The 13,548-nt window shown below is 41.3% G+C and overlaps 1 protein-coding gene across 1 annotated transcript in view; it reads left to right on the forward strand.

The window, feature by feature from the left end:
* The first annotated feature begins 7,509 nt into the window (after positions 1-7,509).
* The window catches only part of LOC144783200 (inverted formin-2-like), a 112,534-nt gene continuing 106,495 nt past the window's right edge, over positions 7,510-13,548 (forward strand). The window contains exons 1-2 of the mRNA XM_078662298.1: positions 7,510-7,517; positions 7,619-7,760. Coding sequence (XP_078518424.1) covers positions 7,510-7,517; positions 7,619-7,760 — 150 coding nt within the window. The remainder of the gene's footprint in view (positions 7,518-7,618; positions 7,761-13,548) is intronic.

Genomic DNA, 13,548 nt, shown 5'->3' on the forward strand with positions numbered 1-13,548 from the left:
TTACGAATGCCTTAGGTAGTAATTGATCAGCCAAATACTTTAATGACTATCTTAGATTATGCCCTGCAGTATCTTGTTACAGCTTATTAATGAAATATCAACAAACAAAACCTTAACATGGTAAAACAGTAAGAATACAGTATGGGAAGAATGCAATAAATGATGGCGAAATTATGAGGAATTCAAATAAAGTAAAGTAAAGTAAAGTCCACATTTGTAAAGCGCACAATCACCCGTAAGGGTCTCTAGGCGCTGGGGGCCGTCGGGAAGATTAAGCGAGCTATTGCCCAGAGTCACATGGTGCTGGGCTAACCTGCCGCCGGAGCCGGGGATCGAACCGTGGTCCCCAGATTCCAGCGTCAGTCGCCCTGGCCGCGGCGCCACACCTCTCCCACAGCAGCTTTTAACAAAATATGAATGACAGATAAAATGAGCACTCATAATTAAAAGAACTCAAAGGGCACATAGCATATTCGCACTTAATATCCAAGCTAAAGCTAGAGAAATACATATTAAAATGGTATACTATAATGAAGGGTAACATGTTGCATTATAGAATAAAATAAGGTGGGGGGGAATATGCATAATCATAGAATTTGGACGTATAAAGAAAGGGAATACCAATACCTACCTTAATCCATTGAGCAACATAGGAATGATAAAACATGCAGAAATAGATAAAGTAATTCCAATACCCCGAAGAGGGATTGAGGATGAAGAAAAAACATGCAATTTACTAAGAACTATGTCTAAGCATATAACAGGCAATGTAATATTAGGTAGATAAACATCTCATAGCAGAAAAATAATACTGAATATAAGTTATCTAATAGTAATATTGATGAAGAAAAATCAGAATTGAATACAAGATATGGCAAAAGTACAACAAAGCACAGGAACAGACAGTTAAATAATAGTAAACTATTCAGTCAGCATCTGAAGGAGTTTTAAGAGGTGATCTAGATTTGTCTCTCTGCGGCTCTTTTGTAAGTGTAGAGACAGAATGCAAAGCTGAGGCTTTATCTTCCTGGGAACGATTGACTCTATTCAAGTCTCTACCCCGTTGTCTGGAGTTACTAGATGCTCGTGGGCTTTGCACCGGCAGTTGTGGGGAAAAGGTAGAAGACGGTTGGAACTGTTCACAAAGGGAAGACTAGATATCCATGTCCTGAGATTTGATGTCATATAAGAATTTTTGTAGAAGTTCAGGGTCATAGAAGTCCTTGGTTTCTCCATGTTTGGTAATAGGGAAGCATGGAGGCTCAAACAACCCATATTTAATGTCTAACTGACGTGGTTGAGGCCGCATGGAGAGAAACGCCTTCCGTCTTTCATTAGTCTCTTTAGAAAAATCCGCTGCTACGTGAATATTATGACCCTTAAAAAGAAAAGAGCCTCGTGAGCGAGCTGCAGTCAATATTTATCGGGTTTGCTCATGACGAAGAAAACTGGCAATAATTGGCCTCAAGCGCGCAGCAGCGTCTGTGCGTAGAGGGCCAATTCTGTGAGCTTGTTGAATTTCAAGAGGTGGAGTAAAGGAGGTTCCAGTCATTATTGGAAGGGTATCACAGAGGAATATTTTCGTGTTGTGTCCTTCAATATTTTCCGGAAATTCAAAGAAGCGTAGATTGTCTCTTCTACTGCGATCTTCTAAGTCAATGATTTTGCTGTGCAAAAAGAGAAGATCTTGATCTGAGCTTTGGACTGTATCAAGGCGACTCTCCATGGCCATTATTTTAGAGTCAAGACTTTCAATTCTAGTATGAAAAGTTGTAAGGTCTGCTCTAATCGATTTAGTTTCTTCAGCCAGAGATGTAATTGTGATATCCATCCCTTCCAATCGACGATTGACCCCAGAAAGCTCCTGCAATATACGTTGCATGGTGTCTGTTAAAGTCTGGTCACCATGAGAGGGCGCAGCTTGGGGCATATTCGTTGAAGAGGACGAGTTCCCTTTCGTTGGCATAGCAGTAGATTGTTTCAAAACTTCTGTAAAGAGTGGTTGTTTAGGTATTTTACTCCCATTCCTATTAGTAGACATTTGTATGTTGCGCTTCATAGACGCTCTACAGTAACGTATTGATGTGGTAACGTGGTGAGAAGCAATTATGAAAACAAATTTCTGTTCTTAGCTCTCATTCTCATTAAGATCACCTTTGGCGGCTTATGTATATTGATCAAATACTTGCTGTTGCAGTTTTTTTCACTATCGGCACCAAGTTTTTTAGGCCGCTAACTGATGTTTGAAATTTTGTTTAAAATCTAACAGCAGTAAAATCCCTTGAAGGTATCTTCACCCTACTGTACATATTGCCCAAACCCTCAAGGGTATATTGGGTTGCTCACTTTTTGGTTACAACACTCTCACATTATATAGCAAAAGTCAGTAATAACAGAATTGCCATGGAATGAGAAGAAACATGTAGAAATTCACCTCATCAAAATAGTCACAGCCAAATGAAGCTCCTCGTAAAATTTCAGGGAAACATAAGCGAGCAATGACTAATGATAGCAACTATAGACTTCATAATGTTGAGATAATATGTATAAAAACTTCAAACCACAGCGCCAGTCTTACTTATTACATTTTGAAAAATAAAGGACTTCCAGGGATACTGGTAGTATTAATACATTTGGAAGCGCTGTTCTCTGACTTTCCCTTAACGAGGTTTCCAAATGACAATTGAAGAGATTCTGTGGTAAATTATTTTAGAAAGCTTTTGATCTAGCTGGTGACATTCTGAAAATAATTATTACCCACAAATACAGGAAGTATTGGTTCACATGGAAAGCTGCTCTTTAATATTCTTGTAAAGGTTTCCAGATGGCTATTAGAGAGGTTGTAAATCAGAGTTTAAAGCGCTGGCAATGCACATGTTAATGGCAGCGCAGAAAGGCAGCGTGTGAGGTGCTTCAGCTACTCAGCTGTGCTTCGGTTTTCAAAATGCCAATGAAATAATAATTTTAGTCATAATTAACCCCAGAAAGGTTCATTCAGTCACAGGATTCAGCCACAGTGTAGAAAGGCAAAGACAGTTCTTACTGGCATGAAATTATTAGAGCCCAGAAGAGTGCAGACCTGTTTCCGGTATATGTGAATGTTTTCCAGTCGGAGTTAACCCTAAAAAGCGTTATTAGAGTCTGAAATTCAGCCACAAGTGTGGCTGCAATGATGTCTGAGCTTCTTTATCTTCTTTTTATCAGAAGCGCCTCAATTCAAGAACCGCTCCCATTACTGGAAAGTCTTTCATTTACTCTGTGAATAACAACTTTGACACTGACCTTTATCTGTGAAGACACACTTCACATTTCAAAGTTGAAAACCAGTGAATTGTCTGCCTCACATATCTCTGCTGTCAAGTTCAAGTGTTCACAGGAAGGCAGGCCTGTGCAGCAGGCAAGGCCTGGCAAGTGCTCCTCTCCTCAGGCCTTCCTCATTAAGCGAGCCCGGGGATTCCAAATAGGTCATGAGGTCAACGGCCCGGCTGCGCTCCTCTCCTCAGGCATTCTTCAGCTTGAGAAAAGCCCTCCAAAAAAAGCCACCAGTCAGAACAAAACACACTGTTCATGACCCGATAATTTCACCTTCTGTAAAATGTCCAATTATTAGCCCCAAGCTCACTGTAAATGAGGCTGCCTCCCAGAGCGGAGCTCTTCTACCAGGCGGCCATTCTCCCTCGTGGCCAGACCATGCCCGTAATGCTCAATATTAAAGAAGATAAAGGCTGAGTGCACCTGATATGAGTTGCAGTTTCAAAGTAGTTTGTGGCTTGAAGCCAAGGCCTCATGCAAAAAATCTGTAAGAAAAGCCAACGCTTATGTTGACAATAGGTTGTCTATCAGTGGATATCTGGGCAAATGCACATGTTAAATAGTTGTAATACAGTGATATAACCACATTGTATGTTATAAGTCTATTTATTGGTGTGGATGTTTATTTCCAGAACTTCAATGAATATTTTAAGGCAATGCAGATTGTTAAATAATGTAGAATGAAGGAGTGATGTAGGGGCCGATTAGGATCGCGGTTTTCCCGCATCCTCCGGGCCGGCGGAAGCCACCGCCAGCCCGGAGGATGCGGGTAAACCGCTGCGGAGGCACAAAAGACCCACCGCCAAATTAGGATGGCGGTGGGTCTCAAAATCGGTCCGCAGCTTTTCCGCCGCGGTCGCCTACCGACCGCGGCGGAAAAGCTTTAACATGGCTGGCGGTGTCTATCAGACACCGCCAGCCATATTAGGATGGCAAAAAACAGATGCCTTTCCGCGGCGGATTCTTCGCCGTGAAAAGGCATACGGTGAATTATTTGGGGGCCAGTTGCGGGCCCCCAGGTAGAGTGGGGGGGTGGGGGATGCACATGGGGGGTGCCTATGGTACCCCCCTGCATTTGCATGCACGAAGCGGCAGGCACCGCGCGGTGCCTGCCGCTTTGTGCATGCAAATGCTAAGCATGCATATTTAACCTTGCGGCGGGTGCTGCTTCAAGCAGCACCCGCCGCAATGTTAAATATTGAGGATGTGACCGCCAGGCTGGCGGTCACATCCTAATTGCACTGGAGGGACCGCTGTTACCCCTGCGGACGGTCCCTCCTCCTCTAGGGTCCGTCCGCCATCCTAATGAGCCCCCTAGTTAGAGGTGGCTTAGCTCACACTGGGGTTGTAAACATGGTTGCAAGGTTGTATGCTATTATACCCATCTCAGGAATGTGTGTAGTGTATTTGTGAACCTACAGAGGGTGTCTATGGGGCCTGGCAGAAGGTATCCTATCAGTGGCAAATGCATACCTGTCAACCCATTTAATCAAACTTTCAGGTCATGTGAAGTATTTAAAAGGGTAATCCTATTAATGTGAATAGAGTAGAAAGTTATTTTTAGAAGGTGATTGAGGCTCAAAAAAGTTGTGATCCACATTAAAGTCATTTTGTTTGTTAGGTGGGTGAATACCAATAAAAAAGCGAATCACCCACCAAATGTGGCTTACTTGTTAGATTTGCTGTGTGTCCAGCAATGAGTATGTCAATTATCATTTGATTGGTGGTGGATAAATATGGCAGCTTGTGGAATTACTTCAAGTCAACGAACCTTGTAGGATGCTGTCACAATGACTGGCTGATGTGCAACTGGGAAACTTTAGTGCTTTGGAGTCATATTATGATAGGAGGTGGGGCAATAGTGCTCTTCTGCCAGCATGTGTTTGTTCATAAAGTGGGAGGGCATAACTCTGAGGAGTTGTGGTCAATGAGGGGGAGAGGAGTCAGGACTTGCTCTAAACAGTGCTACCTACTGGGAAGGTGACCGTAAAAATGGCTTTAGTTTACTTAAAGACTGGACTTTTTAAAAAGAAAATATTATGATCCTAAATCTTCCTCCACCCAAGAGAATCCCTCCAGTCATCTAGTGGTTACAACAATTTTAATATAAGCCTGGTGCACATGACCTGCTGCTGCAGCTAAGTGTAGTAAAAAAATAAATTGCATTTACAGAAGAGTCCCAAAAGCATGCGATACCCAGTAGTTATTTTGCAATTTGGCGTCCTCTGTTAGCATGACATTACATGAAGTGTGGCCGGACATATCAGAAAGGGACATTGTACTGATAAAGGATTTTTTCAAAAGACTAATTCAGCATGAATTAATTGTGCCTTTCCTGTGTGTGTGTTGAGACAGTTTCTCTGTGAGCCCAGTCAGTGTTGGGAGAGCTATACACGTGTATATAACATATTTAGCACTCTGAAGTAACCAACAGACTACTCACAGCACCTTATAAATGTCAAAAATGTCAAATGTATGATATCATTATCATCTGAGATGTGATGAGTGATGTTATCAATGATGTCATTTAACGTGTGATTTAGTAATGTAATATTTGAGATCATAAGCAATGCATGACTAGATTCACAAAAACAATAACTGGAATTTCAGTGTTTTTTCAGATTTTATAATTTCATTACCCAACTATAACGTAATTTTAACCCTTTGTTTTGTGTGTGTGTGTGTGTGTGTGTGTGTGTGTGTGTGTATATGTATATGTATGTATATATATATATATATATATATATATATATATATATATATATATATATATATATATAATCATCATACATGGAACCAACACTCCTAATACTAAGGAGTGTTCTTTAGTATAATTTTACCTTACAGCCTAAATGTAACCCCTTGCATCCCAGTTTTGTTAAAGCAGATGAAAAAAGGCAAAGGGCTGTGGCATGGACCATATTTCCTAATTTCACTTGTTCTGGGAGGAGAGACTCCTCACAATTCACCCAAGGCTTCCCCTTTTGTGAGTCTGTCTTTCACACAGTAAAAAATAATAATAAATAGCATCTACGTTTTGTGATAATTTCTATGCAATTATTGTCGAAGTCTCACCTAGGTGTAACTTCACTTTAATTGTGAAGAAGAAAATCAATGGAGGGTTACATCTAGGAGTAGTAGCAAATAGTCACGAGTTGATTTATTTTTTATTCCAATGGTAACTGAATGTACATTCTACAAAACTATGTTCAAGAAAAGATACTTGCATTTCAGAATGGTACCTATCAAGTCATTCACGTCTTTATTATCATAAACTTGGAGACACACACTTCTTATACTTCTGCCATTAGAGAAGTAGTGTTATAACACAAAATGAGCCCACACTTATGCAGATTGTAAAGATGTCCCATGTCTTGTTACCTCACAGAGAAACTGTTCAACTACCAACGTTCTGCACTTCAACACATCCCAACTCCCTAATAGCCCCCCAATTTAATAGAGATGCAGATTTTTAATGATAGTGGCCTTCTCCTCTGATATGTTCCCTCCATGCCACTGGAATCAAGCTAACCTGGCTGATTAGGACTGAAAGCCCGAAACCGGTCCTAGGATGCTCGTTTCTAGTCCAGGGAGAACCTGGCTTGGCAGTTCAGGCTGGACTGTTCCCATGGGGCAAAGGGTCAAGACTGATTTGCATATGGCTGGGTTCAAACTGGAATGGCATGGTGAACAAAAAAATTATGGATTTAGGCCGAGATCTCTGTACTGGGGTGAATGTATGACATTGTTCTGCATTCAGTCCATCAACTGTTATTTTTGCATTTGTTACCCCGAGTGGGACGGGTATGCTCAGAGGTGAGTACCCTGCTCTCCATGCCACTGGAATCAAGCTATCCTGGCTGATGAGGGCTGAAAGCCCGAAACCGGTCCTAGGATGCTTGTTTCTAGTCCAGGGATAACCTGGCTTGGCAGTTCGGGCTGGACTGTTTCCATGGGGCACAGGGTCAAGACTGATTTGCATATGGCTGTTTCAAACTGGAATGGCATGGTGAGCAAGAAACGATGGGTTTAGGCCCAGATCTCTGTACTGGGGTGAATGTATGACATTGTTATGCATTATGTCCATCAACTGTTGTTTTTGCTGATATGTTTTTAGAGATCAGGGGATAAAACGCTTTTTTTACGATATATATATATATATATATATATATATAATGAATTATATGTGTGCGTATTATGGAGAGGTATCTGAAATGAATAGCATTATAATTTCACTAGGATGATTTTAAACTAAACCTCTTGTAATCTCTTACTACACACGTCTATGATGCCAATTCCAATCTAGGGACCACGAGGATGAAGATCTAGATATCCAGGCTTCCGTGTTTGAAGATATAAAGGCCGAAGATGATGAGGCTTCTTTCAACATATATGGAGGCATTGATATGAACAGTCATCACGAAGTCTTTTCAACTCTCTTCAATAAAGTGAGTGGATTTATTTTTACCATAAAGCTTTAAGTAACCACTCTTTCAATGTTTCAATTCAAAACCAACACCTTTCAACTAATTTGTTTCAGGCATCCGTTAGTTCCTTAAGCAATTATGAAGTGCAGGTTTCCGATTGTGGATATGTACAGTGCTGATCATTCCAGGTACCACACCAGGGGTACTTGAACTGGGGTGCTTCAACTGCCCTATACATAGAGGCAGATACGAAAGAAAACATTCACCAATGAGGCCTTTCGATCAGTTTCCTTTTCAGCCGCATTAGCTGTTTGTTCAAATGCCGTGAAAGGTCATTGGTAATTAAGGAGAGTCCAGAGAGCAATCTTTGAACCACTACACATTTACTTGCAATGTATGTTTTGAATGTACATTATGTAGCTTCAAAGCGATGGCATTTTCTTAAAACTTTTGTCACTCTTGTGATACAGTCCTATGTAGAATGACCTAATGAGGCACATGAAGTGCTCCAACGTAAAAATAGCTATTTTTTTAAATTTTGCAAATGTTAAAAAATGGGGGCCTTTTAGTTGTGTAAGTTTGCATTAGATAAGTTTCAATGCAGGAAAAAAAACACAAACATTTATTTTACTTTTGCTTGAAAGCATGGTTAAAAGCACTTGACTTATTAACAGCTCTTTAAATAACTCTTTTTTCTGAGTACAAACCACAATTAATTCATGTTTGCAAGAACATTCCATCATAATTCAAATTTGAACTATAGGTATGCAAAGAAAGTCTGACTACTAGGTCACCCTCCCTTTTCCCTCACAAAAACATATGCACCACACAAATTTTTTTTATGATGGCGTTGCTTGTTCAGTATCACCAGGATTTTTTTAAATTTAAGAATTCCTATAATTTTAGTGATCTGACTAGGGTTGGCCGAAACTCGCAGAGTTTCACTTCATGGATTCTGCGGAGTTGCATAAAAACTCTGCGAGATTCTGTGGTGTTCCACCAAAAAGGCTGAAATTATTCAGCTTGCACTGCAATTTAGCCCTGGTAGCATGAGCAGAGCTGAAAATCACAGTGAACAGCACTATGCATTGCACTAGAACTCCGGCCATTCGAGAAAATCTTCTTTAGCGGCAGCAAATCTACTTGAACTGCAGCTCTCTGGCCACTCCGCACAGCCCGCATTCGAAAATCACGCTAGGGGACAACAAGTCTTGCTCACGCGCCAGCTTGCATTTTCTCGAGCCTCACAGGATAAAAATTCCACCACTCGGTGTGTAGTGGAATTTGGCCAGAACTCCGTGTTAAAGTGTAACTCAGAGTTACCAAAATTCTGCCAATTCCATGGGTAAAACGAAACATTCTGCCCACCCCTAGAGCTGACACCCCTGGTCCCTCAGAAAATTGTTCCAGCACCACTGTGCAACACAGGGCTGCTTGACGGTTTCTGTTCAGGCAACTGTGTTTGCAAGACTTTGACATCTCTGGGATAAGAAAAAACATGAATAGCTCAAAATCTCCGAAAGATGAGCATAATTCCAAGCACTGTTGTTATGACCAGAATAAAAATGTGGATCTCTTTTATTTGAAATAATGTATACATTTGATAAATAAAATGCAAGTAATTGAAAAAGTGTCCCATTTGGAATGAAACTAGGGATGTATTTAAATATGTTTCAACATGGTTATTCAGCGAATCTTTACTTTTTTTCTGAAAACAGTAGAGATTACATTGTTTCAAGAAACCATCTATTGAAAAAAACTGTCACTTTAACATTAAGAAATGTAGGATAGTACAGTGTCAATTTGTCAACCATAACTGTACAAAATTGCCATAAATCGTAGATATTCTAATATATTTTTTTTAGGAAATCTACTATTTCAATCGGAAGCAAGGTTTCTTAATTGGCATTTCCGCTATAAATTAGATAAGAATCACTAGCATCATTTAATCATCATATTGAAATCCATTTTTGGTTTCGTGGTCACACTAAGGAAAGTATCTATGGAACTCAATAACACTGGTTGCATACCTGTGCTGCAGTAACCCACCATGCCTAGTCCTAGCTGCTTCCTCTACCTCAGTGGTACTCAAATTATGACCCAGGGGCCAAATGCGGCCCTCCTGACCTTTACTTGCGGCCCTCTTGGCAACAGAAACTCTAGGCTGCTGTTTAGTGGACTCAGAATACCATCATTTCTTTTTTTGTTTTAAAAACAGCAAGCATTTAATTATAGATTAATTGCAGTTCAAGAAAAGACGTAACCAGTGTGTACTGCACCCCTTAACTTTAGCAACATCTTCATTTTTAAATAAAGCAAACGTGTACAAATATGAAACTATCTTCAAAATTCAATAAATGTAATTCATTAATCTGCAGCACTATTTCACCTTAGTAAATCAATATTATAGAAGTGTATTGAAAAGTATTTTTTAAAGTGATCGTTTTCAAACGTTTATTTAGAAACATTCATGCTTCCTCTCCCCTTGATAACTATGCGATTAGTGATTAAATCCAAAATTCAGGAGAATGTTTTATACAACAGCATTCTGAAGTCATGTATTTCGAGGCACTCTTGCATGTGATAATGAAGAAAAATTTAAATAAAACAATTGCCCAGGATCACACAATTTGGTAAATTTGGGAAACCAGGATTCATCCCAAGTTTTCTGTTTCAACGTTGTGCAATCCATTTTAGCCACTAGATGTACATGCTTCACTTCCCCTACACCCACTTTACACCCCTGCTCCCTGACCACCACCTAGCTGTCATCAGTGCCGCCCTCGGTCACACCAAAGACCAAACTTTTTAAACCCCCGGGAAAATGTTTGCAAGTGCCCATGCTCACCCTCCATAGTCTGTATATTCCATTGGCACTGGTCACTGTGCTTCCATTCTCCACCAGTATTGGTCCATGGATCCTTTACCTCATTCTCTCTGACCATGTGTCCCTCCCCTTTCGTCATTGATATCAATCCAAGGGCTGCTTTCACAATTCAGTGCTGGTTACCTGGCCCCTCTCTTCTATTATATTTTTTTACCAGGGACCTTCTCTGAATTTTTGTTGTTGTTCTGGTGTCCTTCTTCCTGATATGACGTTGAATCTAAGGTCCCATGCTCATCAATAGTCTTGATTATTAGTCCCCTTACCCTAATGTGCTTTGGTCCAAGGGTCACTTCTTTCAACTAGGTTGATCTCAATGTCCTTTCCATAATTACTCTGCGTCTCAGGGTGTCTAACCTCTATTCGAATTGGTCTTTTCAATTATTCTTCCACCCATTTTGGGTGCATTGTCTGTCTCTCCATGTATTGTGGTACCAGAGCCTCTCACCACCTGCCGTCCTCTCTCTGTGCTGGTCCATGTAACCCTTCAGTCATCAATACTTGCCATTCGTTATCAAACACATTCAGCTACAACTATACTAAAATATTATGCTCTATATTGTTCTCTCTCTTTTGTCTGACTTTCCAGTGCCCGACTTCTCAACAAATGCTACCTGTTCATAGGCTGTTCCGCCTTGCATGGTTGGTGGCTGGACCAAGTCTAACTCACCCTTTCTTAAAGCCTCTTCCGTGGGCCATACCCAACCCTAGTTGTGGTTCCTTCCTTGAACTGTGCCTGGTTGATAATACTGCATTTCTGCATCCTCTAAAAGTCAGTCTTTTCTCTGTGCCTCATGAGTTGCTTACTCCCTTAGCTCATATGGTGAAGTTCACTACCTGGTTCCTCCATTGCCCAAGCTGCTGCCCCTTCTTCCTTTTCTAAGTATGCCTTTCTCTACCTAATATTTGCTCCTGCCCCCTTTGCCTGCCTGTCCCTGCTGAGCTTTCCCAATTTAGTGGTACACCACCATAGATGGTGCTAAATCCCAGGACTCTATTCATCAACATCACATCAAAAAATATCTTTATTTAGATATAAAACAAATATCTTTAAAAGAGAAGTTCAGGTTCACATTATTCATAACAATAAAAACGATACAAGCAATCAATTGTTAAAACTGCTCCCCTAAGCTGCAAGTCCATACATAATACAACCCCATGCACATGAGCTACTATTTAACCCATTATTAGCATTGTTTGCCCAGTACTTTGAGGTTATTAAAATACATTGATTAGTTTAAAACAGGTAGGGGTAAAGCAGTGGCAGGCTGATTTTGTTTAAAATTGTGATAAGCATGCTGGATCAGATTTGTCAGTCTTATGTTTAAGTCTGTATTATCTGGACTCAGTGCTGCAATAATAGCTTGCCTACAGGTTTGAACACCCAGCCAATTCCATTCTCCCCTCAGCTTGACCCTGCGTTGGTGGTTGAAGGCGGGACAGATGCAGACCACATACAGTAGCATTTCTGCTGCTTCGCCACACCCTCTGCAAGTTGTGTCCTCCTCCACGCGACGCCAGGGGGGTATATTTTGCAAGAATCGCCAGTCACCCATTCTAATAGTGATGAAACTGCGTTTTAAGTACAGTGAATAAGGACTGGAAAAGTAAGTGGCAGGGGTCAGTTGATTGTAGGAATTAATAACTGCCCACGCATGGCTTCGTTTTGAAAATAGTGCTTTGTCAGTAATGAGTGATAGCGATCTTACACATTTTTTGACAGCAAGCTTAAATGCAGGCTGACTAGGATTGAGGGCCCAGAGGCCTTCTGGTGAAATTTGTTGGGTGTAGTCCTTAAAAAGTCGACCAAATGATCCTCCTGGATTTTTTCTGTTATTTCTTGCCAAACTAGGGTCTCTAGAGTGCCTGGGTTGGATTGTCGTAATTTGTGGCAGAGGTTAAGAAATACCCCAATGCAGGAAACGTCATAATTCAATAACCCCATCTCTAATCTGATCTGTGGAGGGGATGCGGAGTATGGCAAGTGGAAAACCTTTTTATAAATTTTGGTTGTGTGCTGATTTAGAGCCCTGTTCAGTTTTCCCTTAAAGATCCCTATGCCATACGACAGGTTGGGGCCAATTTTTGCTTTCAAGACTTCCAAGAGAGGAGACAGCGTGGGACCTGAAAGGTTTCTTAAAAGCTTAGTCAATGACACCGCAAGCGTCATTGCTTTAACCACAATCTCTTTGCGCTGCTTTATAAGGTTCCCCTGGAGTCCAGATGGACCCCCAGGTATTTATATGACTGGCCGATGGCGAGGCTGTTGTTATTAAAGGACATTCCGCCACCGGTATATTGCTTCTTCCCGAATGGGACAACCTGAGTCTTTTTCAGATTGACTTCAAGTTGGTTCTTGATCGTGTATTGCAGCAGTGTGTCAAGCAGCCTTTGCAACCCCACCCTGGTGTGGCTAAACAAGGCCAGATCATCGGCATATAAAAGATTGCTCAAGGCCGTACCTCCTACTTTTGGCGATTGGCTATTTACACCATCCAGGGTACAAGACAGATCAGCAATGAACAGGTTGAATAGGAGGGGGGCCAGCACGCATCCCTGCTTGACCCCTCTTGTTGTGAAGATTTTTTGCGAGAAATGCGTGCCGGACGCCAACTTCACTCGAACCCAGGTGCGTGAGTGTAGTTGGATAACTGCATTCAGTAATTTGTCAGGGATTCCCCACTTCCTCAGCTTGTCCCATAGGGCCTCCCTGGGGACCCTGTCAACGGCGGCTTTAAAGTCGACAAAGCAGCAAAACGCAAACCTAGATGTTGAAAGGGCTTTGTCGACAATGGATGACACCACTAGTAAGTTGGTCATGGTCCCCGAGTTGGCAGTGAACCCGGTTTGGTTCATTGGCACCCTGTTGTGATCGTTTGCCCATTGCCTCAGGTCCTCCAGGAGGAGCCCTGCGTAATGTTACGC

The sequence above is a fragment of the Lissotriton helveticus genome, chromosome 9, assembly GCF_964261635.1.
Source record: "Lissotriton helveticus chromosome 9, aLisHel1.1, whole genome shotgun sequence".
Classification (NCBI taxonomy): Eukaryota; Metazoa; Chordata; class Amphibia; order Caudata; family Salamandridae; genus Lissotriton; species Lissotriton helveticus.